Source organism: Cynocephalus volans, chromosome 8, assembly GCF_027409185.1.
Source record: "Cynocephalus volans isolate mCynVol1 chromosome 8, mCynVol1.pri, whole genome shotgun sequence".
In the NCBI taxonomy this organism is placed as follows: Eukaryota; Metazoa; Chordata; class Mammalia; order Dermoptera; family Cynocephalidae; genus Cynocephalus; species Cynocephalus volans.
Window position 1 is genome coordinate 122,846,662 of NC_084467.1, and position 16,876 is coordinate 122,863,537.

Below are 16,876 nucleotides of genomic sequence, written 5' to 3' on the forward strand. Positions count from 1 at the left end.
AGTACAGGCCACTAGGGTTAGATAATGATGGAAAAATCAAGTGGGTGTGCTCTGGTCCGTTTGCTGTTGCTGCAGGCTAGTGATAGAAAAATGTATTCCTTTGTTACCATCTCCCACCAACTCCCAGGACCCAAGAATCTTCCCTCATCAAGAGTCATCAAGAGAACTTCTTTGACCTTATACCCAATTGCTCTCATTCAGAACAAGGCTCTTTCAGCTCATTATTCTTACAAGGAAAAAAAAAATGAAACAAACAAACAAAAAAATCAAGCTGACTCTGAAAGACAGTGTCTCCTCCTAGTCTCCCCAGGACCACCCTGGGCACAGCTGGCTGTGGGGAAGTCCAGCTTAGATGCAGGCATCCAGCCCTGGGATTTATTGTCTCAGGACCCCAGCCCCCTCCCCCACCCCAGCCTCCAACACCCCTCCCTCCCACAACTGAGACAACTTCTCTGCAGCACAATAACACACCCCGTGCTCCAAGCAGTGCCAGTATCATATACATTGTTTTATTATTTGTTTGTATGCTTTCCATAGCAAGTGAAAAAATAATTTAAACCAATTATATGTACAGAGGCTTGGTTAGTTTTCCCAAGAACTTCCAGTAAGTCCCCCAACCCCCTAGATAGCAAAGAAGGGTTACCTTTAACATCGGTACAAAACTCCACCTATAAAAAGTCTCATGTGTAAAAAGGTTTCCTTTATTATAAGCATCACATTTCGGGAGCAGGGAGGGGATCAGGGTGGGAGGTGGAGGGAGATGTGCAGGGTGGGGGCCATACACAGCTGTCCAGGGGTAGTTCTGGGTGGGGAGTCTGTGGCTGGTGGGGCTCAGGTGATCTGCAGTGGGGTCTCCAACATCTCCATGAGGAAGGTGTCAATGGGCGTGTCTCCGATGAGCTTGAAAAAGAAGAGGTGCTCCAGGCATTTCAAGCCGATGGAGCGCAGAGCTGGGAGGCGCAGCAGCAGCTTGGCAAACCTGTGGGGAAGCCGAGGAGCATCAGGAACCAGGGAAGGACACGCCCAGACTCCTGCTGCTGGGCAGCAGGTCATTGGGTCTGCTCGACTCACCCGTGACCGAAGAGAAGAGCCTGGAAGGGGAGCCCAGGGAGCTAGAGAACTTCTGATTCTAGGGAGCTTCAGAAACAGGCTAGAGGGCTGGGTAACGGTAAAGGCAGACTCTGGATCACATGAGCTCTTGAGAATCTTGAATTCTGTGGCCATGTCCCCAAATTGCCCTCAGCCCCTCATTTGTGGGGGTGGTGGAGAGAAAGAGCTAGGCGCTGATGTATGCAGTCTCACGTCGCCAGCCCTCAGCAGCCAGTGCTCCTTACGTCCTCCACATTTTGAAGGGTTTCTGAAGCACTTAGGACAGAGCGTGACGCGTCACATGCGCTGAACCCACCTACCTAGTACCACGTGGTGAACATGTCTGATCACCTGCTGTGTGCCAGGCGTTAGGCTAGGTTCTGGGTTCCGGGATGTGCAAATGGACAAGAGCTGACATAGTCCCTGGGCTGAGGGCCCTGCGCTTCTCCTCACATTACAGCCGCTTTAGGCGATATCACCTCAATTTGCCTCAGATACCGAATTTTTGCTGCCAATTTGTAACCAAATGTTGCCAGTTTTTATGATCAGCTTCTTAGTCAGTGCTTACCCCTTTGAGTTAGGAAAAGAGGGAGATAGAAAACAGTAGTCTTTGCCCCTGAGGAGCCCGTGGTCTATTTGGAGAGATAATACACATACGCTGCACACATGCTGACTCACGCATCCTCACGCACACTCACACCACTCACACACACGTGCGCACACACTCTCACACGTTCTCTCATACCCTCACACACTTTAACACCACACGTGCATACACACACTCACTTACATGCTTACACTTTTGCATGACCTCACAACATGAGCATGCACACACCCTCACACACTCTCATACATGCACACCCTCATGCAATACTTCACAGTACACACATACCTCATGCATATGCTTTCACACATACACACGTGCACACACTCGTGCACACTCACACACACACACGCTCATGTGACCTTACATAAGCATACACACACCCACACCCTCACATGCTCTCACACACACACACCTTCCCACACACCTTCCGATAACTGAGGACAATCACTGTAAGGTTCACAAAAGGCAAAGACCAGCGTGTGAAAGAATTCATCACATATCTGCATATCTTTTTAGGGTCTTCATGCTGTGACATTTTTTACTCTGCCTGTGTGACCCTCTGCGTCTCTCAAAATCCTTCTTTTCCAATGCAGTGCTGGCTCATTTTTAATGTTATTAATGCCACTAGAAATTAAGTCACTACTTACAACTTCCACCGAAAAGCACAAGGACCAAAATCACTTTAGTCCCTGTGGTCTTAAATCAGAGGTGTCTGGTTCAAGTTGGATCTTTCCTGAGCATCCCAACATTATTTTATTAAAAAATTTCAAATTGGAATTTCAATGCTCCTTCAAAATGTGTATATTTCTATATTCATGCCACATGACATTTTAAGGAAATGTAGCAATACAAGGAAAATAAAGTGGCACCACCAAAAAAAAGTAGAAATCACTTCTCTACGTGGAAAAATTAAAGGTCTATGCCAACGCCAACGCAAAGCTTCAAAAGCTTTCGATGACAGGAGGAAGCCGGACTCGGCCCCTGTGAAGTGCACTTCTGAAGAATTTCCACGGGGTGGCAGCAACTACCACTGAGAAAACCACCTTCACCTGGCCATGCCAGGATCCCTTTCAACCAGTTTCTGCAAATCAGAGGCTACCAGCCTTCAGCACAGTTACCTGCCTGGTTGAGTCAAGTGACATCCCTTATGTACGTGATGTAAGCCTCCCACGAACATGTGTGTGACAAACCCAGAGGATGCACAGGGGACCCAGCCTCTGCCTAGTCCAGCAACAAGTGTTGGCATCTCTCTCCAGCATCTGGAAGCTGTCCAGGCCCTTTGTAGCCCTCTTCCAGGAAAAGTGTCAAATTCCAAAGTTTTTAAAGTGATATTCATTAGGAACAACCTAGATGTCAACCACAGGGCAATGACTAAATACATTAGGATACATCCACACTGCAAAATATGACAAAACCATTGAAAATGATAATTTTGTATTTTTCAATAATCTGATAAAATTCCTACAATGGCTAAGGGAGGAAAATAATACACAAAACTGTACCATTTTTTATCTGTAAATACATAGTTCTATGTATATCTAGATACACTAGGATACTGGAAAGAAATATACCAAAATATTTACAGTTAATTTTTATTACTTGATTTACTTTTCAAAAAATAGGTTTCTTATTTCCTACCAAAGAATGCTTTGCCTTTATAATTAGGAAAAAAGAGAGTTGGTATTTTTTGTTCATTTGTTTTTTAAAAGATAAACAGCAGGACCTAGAGCCAATTCCAGGAAAAGAGTGCTTATGAGACTTGTAACTCCTAATATACTGCATGCAATATGCATTCAAAAAATACGTCTAACATTGCTTTAGGGCTGGAAGATTCAGTAGAAAGCATCCAACTCAGGGCTTTCAGTTAACATGACTTGCCCAGGGCTCACAGAAGCCAGAGGCCAAGCTGATGCTGGCAGCCAGGTCCTGACGCCATGGGCAGGGCTCTCTCAATCTCACCTACACTGCAGGTAAGAAGAGACTGTCAGGTGTTCACCAAAATCCATTTTCTCCTTCATTGGCATGCGGCTGGATATATTCTGCAGCCTCCTCTGTGACTAGCTGGGCCATGTGACAGTCCTCAGCCAGTGGCAGTGAGTGAGAGAGTGAGGGAACTCTCCAGATCCAAGTCTTGCCCACACACCTGACCTCTCTGCTCCTCCACTTCTTTCACTTTCCATCAACTGGATGCAAAACACAATGTGGCTCTGAGTCGTGGTGGAGCCACAAAAAGAAGGAGCCTGGGTCCCTAAGTGATGGCATAGAAGAGAGCCACCTCTCTGAACTGATTGCCCACCCAGACTGACATGTGAGCAAGGAATAAACTTCTGTTGTGTTAAACTCCCGACACTGGATCACAGCTTAATCTCTCTAATACACTAGGCCTTGTTGCACCAAAGGGCTGAAACCCACCCACTTGGATTTATTTGCAGCCTCCAGCAAGTAACACAGTTTAGCCTCTTCTGGACAACGGACAGATAATGGCCGTGATTCGGGATAAACAGCTTAATGGAAATGAGACTTCACAGAGGACTATAAGTTATGAGTGAGAATTGGGAGCGTGTACAATTAATGCTACGATACAACTAGTATGGCTTTAAGGCAATCTTTTTAGTTTTATTTCCAGTTTTCTATGAGACTTGAGGATCATTATTTTCCTACTTTAAGTGGAGTTATCAGGGAAGGAAAACTCTTTTTGTTAGCTGCATTGTGGGGGCAACTTTTGGGAAGAATATTTTTTTAATGACTCCAGGAATACCTATAGTGCCTCAGAGATCTTCCAGACACACTTCCTGATTTCCAAACGAAGAGCCCAGAGCCAGACCTACCACCATGCCAGAGGCCACAGACGGCACCCCAGGGACCAGCGGCCCCACCTCCTGGCACCAAAGCCTGTACTTTCTACTGCATAGGGGTTTCCATGGAGGCAGACCGGAAAGCAGTGCAGTCACACTTCAAACACAGGCTCTCTGGAATCAGACGGACCTGGGTTCACATCTCACCTCCACCACATACCAGCTCTGCGATCTCAGGCAAGTTACTTCACCTTTCTGAGCCTCTGTTCCTTGTTAGAAATTCATCTGTATCCCAAATTGAAAGACGTGTACTATTCGTTGGGCACTGCTTTAGGCGCTGACGCTAGAGCAGTGAGTGGTGAACAAGACAGACAAGACCACTAGCCTCTCAGAGCTAACTTCGAGCAGCTTTCAGCTTGTCGTGAAGATTAAATAACACGAAAATGCTTAGACAGTGCCTGATGCACATGGTGCTCGATCGGTGGGGAGTGGGAGGGTTGCTGCTGTTACTACTATTCCTCCAGCGCCCTCTCACCTGCCTGGTTGTTCCGGATACTTCTGCTTGGTGTAGGCCTCGAGTGTGGCATAAACCTTCTCTCGCAGAGTCTCCACCTCAGAAGGGTTGGACAGGCCCTTGGCATCTGAAAAAGATGATTGAGTTGGCCTCTGGTACACAGCTCAGCAGGACACCCTCTCGCAGAGGCTGTCCTCATTCTCTCTGGCCACCTCCCCTAGAGTTACTAGAGACACCTGGATGGGGGACAATTGTGACAGAAACAAAGCTGGTCTTTGCACCCCTCATTCTTCTTTCTATGCCTAATCTACACAAGAACTTTTGGGGCAAAGGTTTTAAACTCCATTAATAGCCAAATGTACCCAATGAGGGGGGTTTCATTTTATCTGGGCCATTCTAGAAATATTACCTTCACACACTTATCAAGTGCCTGGATGCTAAGCCTGGACTGAGTGATGAGATGAGCTACGAAAACTGAATGACACGTGTCCTGCATCGATGAACTAACTGCCTAATTCAGGAGATAAAGCACGTGTGATAATTACGAATAATCCCGAGGACGCCTCTTCCTTGACCCACAGCAGCATTTGATGATTCTGATCACTTCCTCCTCCTTGAAAGTCTTTTCTCCTGGGTCTCCAGGACACCACCCATCTGGTCCTCGCCCTACCACACCGACTGCCCCTTCTCAGGCTCCTTTGCTGGCTCTTCCTTTTCCTCCTAACCTCAAATGTTGGTGGCCCCAGGGCTCAGTCCCCAGAACTCCTCTGCTCTATCTTTATTACTCCCCAGATGAGCTCACCCCTGTCTCGCAGCCTTACATGCCAGGTATGGGCTGATGCTCTCAAATGTGTAGGTCGGGACTGGCTTTTCCTGTGAAGTTCAGACTCATGGAAGCAGTTGCTTCCTGGACAGCTCCTCTTGGAGGTTTACTGTCCATCCTCAGTCTTAATGTCCAGAGACAAAATCATGACTCCTACCCACCCCCCTCAGAACTTCCTCCCCATGGCGTTTTCCCTATCTCAGTAAACCAGAAGTCCATTCCTCCAACTGCTCAGGAAAATAAAACAAGGCAAAAACCCCAAGAGTTATATCTAACTCCTCTTTCTTTCTCATCCTATATTCGATCCATCAGCAAGTTGCAGTGGCTTTACCTAAAACTATATCCAGAGTCTGTTTACTTCTTATACCTATTTCATGTGTACCCTAAGCCACCATCATCTCTCATCTGTCCCACCTGCCCCCAAACACACACTCCACATCCATTCAAAACACTCTTCAAGATGGCTCTAGGAGTAGAGGCCATGAACAGCGGACCCTATGCTCTCCTGGATTCCTGGCCCTGCCCTCTCTGTCTCAGCAGAGCTAGAGGACCAAAAAGCATCAAAGCACTGGAGGCCAACCATGGAGGGGGCTACACACTACACAGCTACTGGGGTTAAACAGCAGTCACCTGGGTTAAACAGCACAATGGCTCGCAGGCACCCCAGCTCCGACTTATCCATCTGCATGTCTTTCATTTTGGAAACCAGCTCAGTTAGAACTCTGTTCATAGGAAACAAGGGCAGGTAATGAGAAAACCATGAGTAGCACGCCAAGGACCAATAAGATGAATTCAACCAATATTTGTTATGTATTCATCCCGTTTTCCAGGCGATGTACCAGGAACTAGGGTACAGGGGTGAATAAGGTGTGGTCCCTCATCTCAAGGAGCTTATGGTTTAATTGAAGAAACAGACATAGAAACAGCAAGCAGCAAAGCCCAATGGAATACTGCCATGAGCAAAGGCCAAGGGAGCACCAGGAGGAAGTAATGAATCCTGAGCAGGGGACGGGAAAGGCATCTAGAAGACACAGACATTAGAAATGCAATGGGCAGTGCAGGGAGAGGGCAGACACGGCTGGAAGGACGCAGCAGAGGGCAGCATTCAGTGGAAGGGCAGAAACCTCCAGGCACCAGGAAGGGCTGAGACATTCCAAAGACCACATTGGCCTCTACATGGAACCCGTTGTGGGAAAGGGCAGGGAAGGAATGGAAGCATCATAGGTGGACATGCACATGACCCAAGAAGACCATGTATGCTGGAGGTGGAAAGGGGCTGTAGGACCCTGGCACTGGGCAAAGAGACTATTTCAACCTTACCCTCCTCTTTACCAGCTCTTCATCCTCTCAGCCCCAAGTCATTAATGTATTCATTTCATTCATCTCTTTCAATCAGATGGCTTAATTTCCCTGTAGTGCCATTTAAGGCACAGAATCTCTGTCAGGGTGTTGCTGCTTGACTGAAATGGGTCTGCCTGCCGCTGCTACAGGCTTCCCCCAGAGATTACACAGAGTCCAGCAAAAACCTCAGCCCATCTTCCCGGGCCTTTTGAAGACAGAACCTGGATCCTTTTCCCATCTCTGGCCCCTAGGATAAGCAGTTCATCGTCCCCACCCCCAGCTTACTTGCTAATGTCAACAATTCAATCTCTTCTTTGGCCCAGCAACTATGCTGGCCCCGACTGTCTCCATCTCATTGTAATTTCAACCCTTTTTTTAATCCTCTCATTTTTCAGGTTTATATTTTCATGGGCTTAACGGTCTCCATGTGGTCATACCCAGCTGTTTGGGCTGCCCATCCTACCTCCCAGATCTACCCACAGGTACACACACACGTGTGTACACACACACACACAAATACTGAAAGTAGAAGAGAGACACCTGTCAAAGATGGAGCCAACCCCAGCACTATGGGCACTGCTGCGGTGCACATGTAAACCCGTGGCCAGAAGAATGCCATCCTGCACAGAAACTGAGCGGTGGGAGAAAGAGGCAATCAGCAGTTCATTCCACCCTAGAGGAAAAGAAGGAGGCCTTGAGGAACAACAGACCACACTCTTGCTTCATCAGTCATCATCCAATGCTTGTATTATTATCCCACGTAATAAAAGGATTGGAAGTCCAGGGAGGTTAAGAACTAGTTCAAGACAACGTCACCAATTAATGAAGAAACAAAGGATGAGACTGGGGTCTCCTGACTTATGGCTCTGCACATCCCCCACAGTCTCTCCAACACAGCCCAGATTGACAGCTTGACAAGGACTCCTTCATTTTTTTTTTATTAGCCAATAAATATGGATTGAACATTTAACAGACAATAGTCACTACGCTAGCTGCCATGGAGGATAAAGCGGATATACCTTGCAGTCTCTGCCCCCAGGACCTGACAACCTAGTTTTATTTCTTTCACATTTCTATGTAGCTTTCAGTCAGCACCCAGTGATTGCTCATTATCTAACAGGGTTGAATGAGTGGACTAGTTCCCAATGCTCAGCCAATCTTCATGAAATTTCCTTGCTGGCTCAGTGACAAAGAGGAGACATGGCATATGTCAATAGATTGCACAGTGTCCCAGAAAGAGGAGGCAAGAGAGAAAGCTTGAAGGGACCTTGGAATCCATCTAGTACAAGCTTCAGCAAAAATCTTTGGCTTCTGTATCTCACCTGTACAATGGGAATATCTCTATTTGCCAGTTTCCTTATAATAATGAGGCTCTGCTTCAAATTATACTCAATAAAAATGATTTAACAGTCTGAAAATTTAATGCAAATTATAAAACTGTGGCAAAATTTACATGGGAAGAGTCACACTCCTCCACTAACAAACAATGTTTCATTTGGGAACAAAAGGCTTTTGGGAGGGCCATCCAAATTTAAGAACCTACAAATAGTATTTAAAAAGAACGACCCTGGATAGAGTTATCCCATCATCAACATAGTATACAGCTTGGATGGGTTGCAGCTTTATCAGGTTACTTGTTTTAGGATCCCAAGGGGGAATTCCAAAATGGCAGCCCAGGTGATAGAAAAAAAGAAACCCAAGATGCTTTACCTGCCCGCAGCAGAATGACCTGGTCCTCCAACGTGAGGTCAGAGAAGTGGGGGATACGCTTGGCCCATTCAACAAGGGTGAAAAGCTGCTTATCTGCAGCATGGCATATGTTGGTGACAGGGTCATTCGTCTGAAGAACGAACAAAGTACTGTGAGAGGCAGGTCCCTCTCCCCAGTCTCCAGCACCACCCAAGAAATGGAAGATGGATGGAGAGTTAAGAGCACATACCGAGTTCTCCATGTTCATGTCACCATAGGATTCCGTCTTTGGTTCAACAGCAAGTTCAGCTTCTAGAATCCTCTCCACGGGCATGTCTTCATGGCCACTGCTGGCACTTTCTGCCTCGCTCTCGGCTCGCTCCCGGCTCCTCTGCCTTTCTTCTTGCACAGCTGGCATGCAGCAGGACATACAGAGGTTACCATAAGGCCCAGGACAACTCCAGGAAGGTTAGTCACCTACTGAAACCTCAGTTTCCTCATCTGTAGAGTGGGGATCATCCTGGCGCTGAATCATGGACATTGCAATATTGACAGTGAAACAAGGAAAGCATTTGCATACACCTGTGCAGAACTAGGGGTTCTTTAGTCCATATTCTTTTCAATGCATTATAGTGACCATGCTAAGAAATTTGCATTTTAAGCTTTAATAAACTCCAGTTCTACCATCTCTTGTAACGAGCCTCCATCTCCTTGCTGTCCCTGCAATCTCTCACATTCTTCCTCTACCTGCTGCCTCTAATAAACTGTGAGCATGCAATAGTTAAGTAGCAAGCTCATCACTTTAAAACTCTGTCAGATCCTATGCATCATCCTTGGCATTCACGTCCCATTAGGTCTGCCTCTAGTGCACCAGCCTGAACACGACATCACCTGATCCAAGTTGTCAGGGAAGAGCTTCAGGGAGCCAGCTGTGGGTACTTAGTAAGTGAAGGGGTGGAGGATGTCACCTAAGTGACATTTCAGCGTCAGTGGCTGATTTTGGAGTTGGGGGAGGGTACATAGGCAAAGGTGTAGGCTGGACTTATCTCAGCCTCCCAGAAGCTTAGAGTTTTCATTAATGTTAACGCCAACTCTCAGAACAGTCTGGGTCTGTACATTAGGATGTAAGGCAGAGCCCCCTTCCCAGTTCTGCCCTCTTCATCAGGAGAACAGTCTCTGTTGGGCTAATTCCCATCATCTAGAAGGCTGTGGTTTCCAGCTTATTCCCAGCAGCAATAAGCAGAATTCAGTATTAGAACACATATTTTTACATCCCAAGAGTCAAGAAAATTACACTCAAAGTAGGTGACTAACCTGAAACTCAGTGATGGCCACTCCACTAGCAACTTCTACCTCTCAGCTTCTCTCCCTTCCTCCCCAGTCCACTTGCAGAGAAGCCTTCCTACTCTCTCAGGGAATGACCAGCCACACAGGCTGCAGAATGGACTGGAGCCAGGATGCTGGACATCTACTTTGTCATGCAAGCAATATCCCTGATCTCTCAAGGTGGGTCAGAGAAGAATATGACGACAAAAACACAACTTTTACTCCAAAGCCTGGTAGAGATATGCTGAAAAGCCTCAAGATGAGAATGGCATTCCACTGTTGGGAGAGAGAAAAGGAGAGAAGGAAGGAAGGCAAGAGATAATAAAGCAGGGGAGCGGGAAAAAGAAAAACAGAAGGGAGAGAGAACAGAGAGAAGAGAACAAGAGAGAGAAGAGCAAAAAACTTGTACCTTGGAGTCAAATAAATCTTTTTTAAAATGTAGCTCTACCACTTACTGGCTAAATGACATTGGATATATTACTCAGTCTACTAAGCCTGTTTCCCTATCTGTAAAGCAGAGATTATAGTACTGAACTGACATGGTTTTGTAAGGATTCATGAAATAATTACAAAAAGTTCCATTAAAAAGTTATTCCTTCTTTCCCTTTATCTCTATTTAGCCCCCTGGGCCTGTCTCTGGTCCTCTCTCCACCCTCTTTTTTGGCCTGTTGCCCCCTCTCCTTGCTTCCCTTCCTCTTTCTGCCTCACTCTTACTTTCTGTTCAATCTGTCAGTTTTCTTTCACCGCAACATATAGAAACTATAATATGTATTTTTCTCATAGTTGGATTTGCTGGCTAAAATAGAATGCTTCTTATATTAATTTTTAAAGGTAGGTTAGTGGGCTTCTATTTGTCTTGATTTTAAAGGATGGGGGAAAGAAAACTCAGTTAAGTGCCTTTTGTGCTCCTCAATTTCTTCCACAGACTTGTATCCCTCCAGGAAAATAACCTTCACGCTTCAAAGAAGATAACCTTGGCTTCAGGGAATTAGATTCTAATTCTGGTTTTGCCATTAATTGAGCAGCCTTTTGCTGTTTGCTTTTCCTTTTTGTTCCATAAATCTTACTGTCACAACTGAGGGTCATATATCTGTTACTGGAGGATAGCAGACATTCTGAGCTACTGCTGCTACCTACATCAGGATACGTCCAGGGAACGCTGGATGATCTAAAATGGTACCAAACCCCTGCCTTACAACAGGACTTTATTCATTTATCCAACATATATTTATTGTGCATTTACCGCAATAGCAACAATTTCTGGCGCTCTCTCTGTGCCAGGAATTATGCTCAACACTTTATATAGATCATATTTAATTCTCACAATAACCCTTTGAGGTACTATGAGCCACAGAGAAGCTAGGTAACCTGCTTGAGGTCACAGAGCTAGGAAGTAGATCCAACACGTGGACCCAGGCCGGCTGCCTCGTGTGCCCATCTCTATCCCCTCTGTACCACCTCCAAGGCACCGGCCTAGTTGTGTTAATAAAGACCACACAGGACTCACGAGGATGTGAGTGCCGCCCACAAATGGCCTCAAAGAGGATCCAGTTTCTAGTCTTGAGAGACTACTATGTGTAAATGGCCGCAGATCATGGAAATAGACTTCCGCAGAATTCCCAAGGAGGCCAGGGAGGCAGACAGTCCCAGTCCTATACCAACTCTGCCATTTGCTTGCTATGTAAGCTTGGTCAGGTCCCTAGCCTATCTGAACCTGTTTCTTCTTTCAGGAAATGGCTGTGTTACATCAGAGAAGAGCAAATATCCATTCCAGCTTTAACGTTATGTATTCTACTAGGGCAACAGGTCCTGGCCCTTGGTCCCATGCTGGTGAATTCTAAGCCCACCCCAATTCCATCTCTTTCTATCTGTGTAATTTCTGTAGTTTCTCTCAGTTATCTGTTCCATGATTTTATTATTCTCATCCTCAAGAAGGTGTTCAAACTGAGCCCCACATTCTGTAAATCAAGGCTTAAAATGATGGTGGTGAAGGAAAGGCTGTTCAGTAGCCTTTCAAATGGCTCTTCATGTACGGAGGTAAGGGATTGATTTACTTCTTTGCCTTCTCTTTGTCAGGGTAAATGGTTCTCAAGTTGTTTAGAAATTTCTCCGAGATCCTTCCCCCTTCCTAATTTTTACTACCTATCTTTTCATCACTCCTATTTCTTTACATTTTGTTAAAAAATGTAGGAGCAAAAACTGCATCCACTTTGCTATTGAAGTATCAGAACAATTCTAGGTTTAAAAAAAGGACTGCCCAGTCCCTTACAATTCACATGTCACTTTTGATTTCAGCATTCAGTTGAAACCATTCATTCAACAATTTATAACTGGCTATAATGGGCTAGTTCCTGGTGATACAGCATTTAAAAAAAAAAAAGCAGACAAAACTCTTGCCTTCATGGAGACAAACAGTAAATAAGTGTGTTAGATAGTGATAAATCCTGTGGAAAGGAGGTGTTGGGGATGGTTGATGCAATTTTAGACAGCATAGCCAGGCAAGGCTTCACCAAGAAGGTTACAATTGCATAAAGAGCTGAAGGACAAGAAGCGAGCCCTGCAGATCCCTGGGAAGAAAGCCTTGTGGGCAGTCAGATGGCACGTGCAAAAGCCCCAGCGTGGCAGCATCCCCGGTGTGTTTAAGGATGAGCAAAGAGGCCAGGGAGGCTGAACAGGGCATCCAGACCATGGACAACTTTGAAGTCGTAACAAGGGTTTTGCCTCTTCTCTGAGGGAGAAGAGAAGGCACTGGAAGATTCGGGTGGAGGAATGGCTTGATTTGACCCGCTTGTTCAAAGCTTCATCCTGGCTGCTCTGCAAAGAAGAGGCTGTGGAAGGACAAGGCTGGAAGCAGGGCAACGTCTCGGGACACTGTGATTATTACAAGAGATACACGTGGCTCGGATTAGGGTCATAGTAGCAAAAGAAGTGAGAAACAGAAAAATCCTGGATATATTTTGAGAGAGACACAAGAGTTTCTCACCCATTGCATGTGGAATGTGAAAGAGGAAAGTCAAAGGTTTGGGTCTGTAGGAAGCCATTTCCTGAGCCAGGGAAGACAGGCTGGTGGGGAGCAGGTTATCAGGAGCTCAGACTCGAGTCTGACAATTTTGAGATTCCTGTTAGATGTCAGATGAGCACTGATCTGGGAGTCACAGACCTGATGTCTGCTCATCGCCCACCTGGGGAACTTTGGAAAACCCAAAAACCCACGTCACCTCTCTAAGCCTGTTTCTTCATCTGTCAAATGGCTATAGCTGATCTGGTGATTCTGAAGGGTCACCTCTATCTTGACATGTGAAGATTCCAAGAATATCTTTTTTGTCAGTGGTGATGGAAGCGTTCCTTCTTAGCAGGGCCGTAAAGAACCTTTTTCTTCATTGCTTCATTCAGTTAGACTCCCCCTCCTCACAGAAAAGAAGTTCCTCAAGAAAGAGGAGCCCACTGGGACTGACTAAACTCCTTGTTCCTATTTCCTAGCGAGAGACAGGACTACCTCACTCTAAAATCTATTAAGATTCACCACTAACACCATGTACCTGCCTGAGCTCACTAGTTAATGAACTGTCCACTGCAATTTATTTGTGTTACTTAATGGAAAGACTTTCTGATCTTTTGAAGGAACAGAAAGCACTTTCAATATTCTTTTCCTCTGATACTAAAATAGCCCAGCTAACCCACACTATAAATTAAAAGATGTAACAGTTTAAATGCCCAGCAACAATCTCTGAATAAGAAGGCTAGGTCTGTCAGACTTGGGTAATGCCAATAATGCCAAGAGACCATGGAATATAACTGTATCAAAGGATTTACAGCAGACCAAAATTATAAAAGCCCAGCAAGTGAAATCAAACCTGCAGATTTCCCCAGAGTGAGACCTAGGACGGGAGGGGAGAGGTCAGCTCTCTCCGAAGGTCAATGTGACATTCCACGGCTCGGGCAGAGCATAAGGACCCTGAAACTCACCTCTGAGACCTGCTGCCTGGCTATTGGAAGAAAGAGGGAGAGGAGCCAGTTTGGAGACCACATTTGGACTCCAGGAGAGGAAGCGTGAAGGCGGAGGGGAAAAATGCCTCTTGCCCTCTTTGCTCTGGAGACACACATTTTGTAGGGCAAGGGGGCATCAATTGCAATGTTTGAGAAATCACAGTACCCAGAGTCATGCTGACCTCCACTCCAGACTTCTCCTTCCCACATGGTCCATCCTAGCAGGGTTCTTTCCCATGTACCTGTCTCCCGTGGCTATTTAGATGCCAGCTGCTGTCCCTTGAGTGGAGGGGGTAGCAGGGGAGCCTCACCTTCCCTCTTCATGCCCATGACAAGGCACTTCTGATAGCGACAGTACTGGCAGCGGTTGCGCTGACGCTTGTCAATGAGGCAGTCTTTATTATCCCGACATGTGTAGATGAGGTCTTTCCTTATGGTTCTCTTGAAGAACCCTTTGCAGCCTTCACAACTATACACCCCGTAGTGCTTTCCTGGTTACAAGAAAAGAACATTGCATAGATTGTTCTTGTGTTCATTGGGATCTTTTATTCAAAAGAGCCCCTTGGCTCTCCCCCCAGTGAAACTGGCACATCACCTGGGCACTGGGACAGAAAACAAATAATGCAGGCTTGATCACAGGAACCAAACTGAGAGAGTAAATACACCTTTCCTGGTATTATCCTCTGTATAACTCCAGATAGCATTATTAGAAAATTCCTCACCTAAGATTTTGTTTACATTTATTTTAACAAGGCAACTTTTGGGTTTAGTTAAGCAAATGTTCTGCCTCAGTTCAAGACGTTAGTGTACATGATAAATAAAAAATATGTATGCTGTCCTATATTACCTAGCAGGAAAAGAACCTCGGCTTAACTAGTCCATAACTGAGGCCCGAGGTCTTAGCAAACCCACTTACAATTATTATTCTTTATTATAAACTGTGAACAGAATCCTGAGTTATAATTTTTTTTAAGTTCTATTGCCTACTGAGAAAATAAATTGGTATATAATCTTTATAGCATAATATGACACTCAATCTTTAGATATGACATAATGATCTGATAGAAAGTGATTTTGCTTGATCCAGAATAATCTGTTGCATATTTCATTGCCCTTATTACCTCCTCCACCCATTTGGTTTTCAATTACCCCAGGCGGGGATGGCTAATTTGTGCCAGGAGAGCCACGACGCTGCACAGGCATCATGAATCAATCACGACACTCTAAGTAGAAGTCTTCTCAATGCTACTCACCAGGCAGCTATGCTCCACTGATTGGAATCATGGAAATTGAAAAATATAAGAAAGCAGATCATTTAAAACATATTTATGTCTGATTCTTGAATGCAATATGTGATGCCATTTAGCTACAGACCTGACATGATTTTCTAATTATATTTTATTTAAGTTGATATTAAAATAAATGCGAAGTCCCTGAGAACTAGCAACTGTAAATATCTGCACCCCAGGAGCATACATTTCAGAGGAAGCCACCCTAACTAAGATGAAATGGAGGCTAGATATAGCATGCCTGATGAAAACTCAGTCTGTGCCCAATTAGTGGATCATACTAATACACTGAACTCACAGCAACAATAAATATACCATTTTATCTTGGGTCCAAAGAACCTAATGCTCTAGGCTCTGAAATATTTGTCTTCAAGAAATATGGGAGCAATTTGTCAAATGTATGACCTAATCATTCCCCTGACTTTTCAATATATGAATGAACCTCTGGGCTTTCACCTAAAATAACCACAGCAGAGAAAATGCTCGGTCAGGGAGTGGCTGGCATTCTGTTATGGCAATGGCTAAGTCTGCGTGATTTGGAAATGACTTTTTGAGAGCAAGCAAACCATCAGCCATGTAGCTAAATAAGTCCCAGGCACCTGGAACTTCCAATAGAGTGACATTCCGTAGTGGCTTTGGTGACAATAAGAGGATGAGCAAATATTCAGTCAGCCACCATGGACAGCTATAGAAAAGAAAAAAAACCTTCCCATCTGCTTATTCTTCAAATCATGAAATGTGAGTTTCAAATGAGTTCAGAATTGGCGGGAAGGGGGTTAGGGGTGGGAAAGATGGAGACGAAGGGAAAGAAATCAGGAAAGAATGAACTCTAGTGAAAGAGGAAGATGATTAAAGAAGATAAGTTGGTGAAAACACATTTGTTTCTGCCCAGAAAAACACGTTTAAAATGTAGAATATTGTAAGAGGAAATATGCTAAAATATTAAAGGGTTTATCTTTCTTGGGAACATTATGGGTAATTTTTTTTACTTTTCCTTTGTACTTTTCTAGTTATTCCAAATTTCCTACATTGGAACATTATTTTAGTAATTATTTACTTGGGGCTTTTTACAATTATGATTTTTTTTAATTAAGGAAAATCTAGCTTGAGATACTTGATAATCACAACAGCTTCTCTGTCCCAGATACACATGCGGCAGCATAATTCCGGAGAGTTGCTTCTGAAACATTTCCTGTAACCTAATCCTCAGAAATAAAATCATACTTTATATTCATCAAGAATGCAGGCTGTGAACACAGGAGCAGAAATTTACAGTCTGAACCCCCAGGTGGATTATCCTAAAGGGCCACTTTCTTCCACTGGGAATGAAATATCCAGGTGGGCCTTGAAGTAAACCCCTTCTCCGGAACCCTGTCCCATGGAACATTTGGGAGGGCTGTCTGCCTCTGTGTGTAC

At 44.9% G+C, this 16,876-nt stretch overlaps 1 protein-coding gene across 3 annotated transcripts in view; it reads right to left on the reverse strand.

The window, feature by feature from the left end:
* Window positions 1-690: 690 nt before the first annotated feature.
* Window positions 691-16,876, reverse strand: part of RXRG (retinoid X receptor gamma) — a 40,318-nt gene continuing 24,132 nt past the window's right edge. For 2 of the 3 annotated variants that reach the window (XM_063104930.1, XM_063104933.1), the window contains 6 exons: window positions 14,483-14,662; window positions 8,880-9,269; window positions 7,710-7,842; window positions 6,459-6,550; window positions 5,027-5,132; window positions 691-979 (listed from right to left, as the gene is read on the reverse strand). In XM_063104930.1, coding sequence (XP_062961000.1) covers window positions 832-979; window positions 5,027-5,132; window positions 6,459-6,550; window positions 7,710-7,842; window positions 8,880-9,269; window positions 14,483-14,662 — 1,049 coding nt within the window. In that variant the 3' untranslated portion in view covers window positions 691-831. The remainder of the gene's footprint in view (window positions 980-5,026; window positions 5,133-6,458; window positions 6,551-7,709; window positions 7,843-8,879; window positions 9,270-14,482; window positions 14,663-16,876) is intronic. The other variant, XM_063104932.1, reaches the window with a different exon arrangement.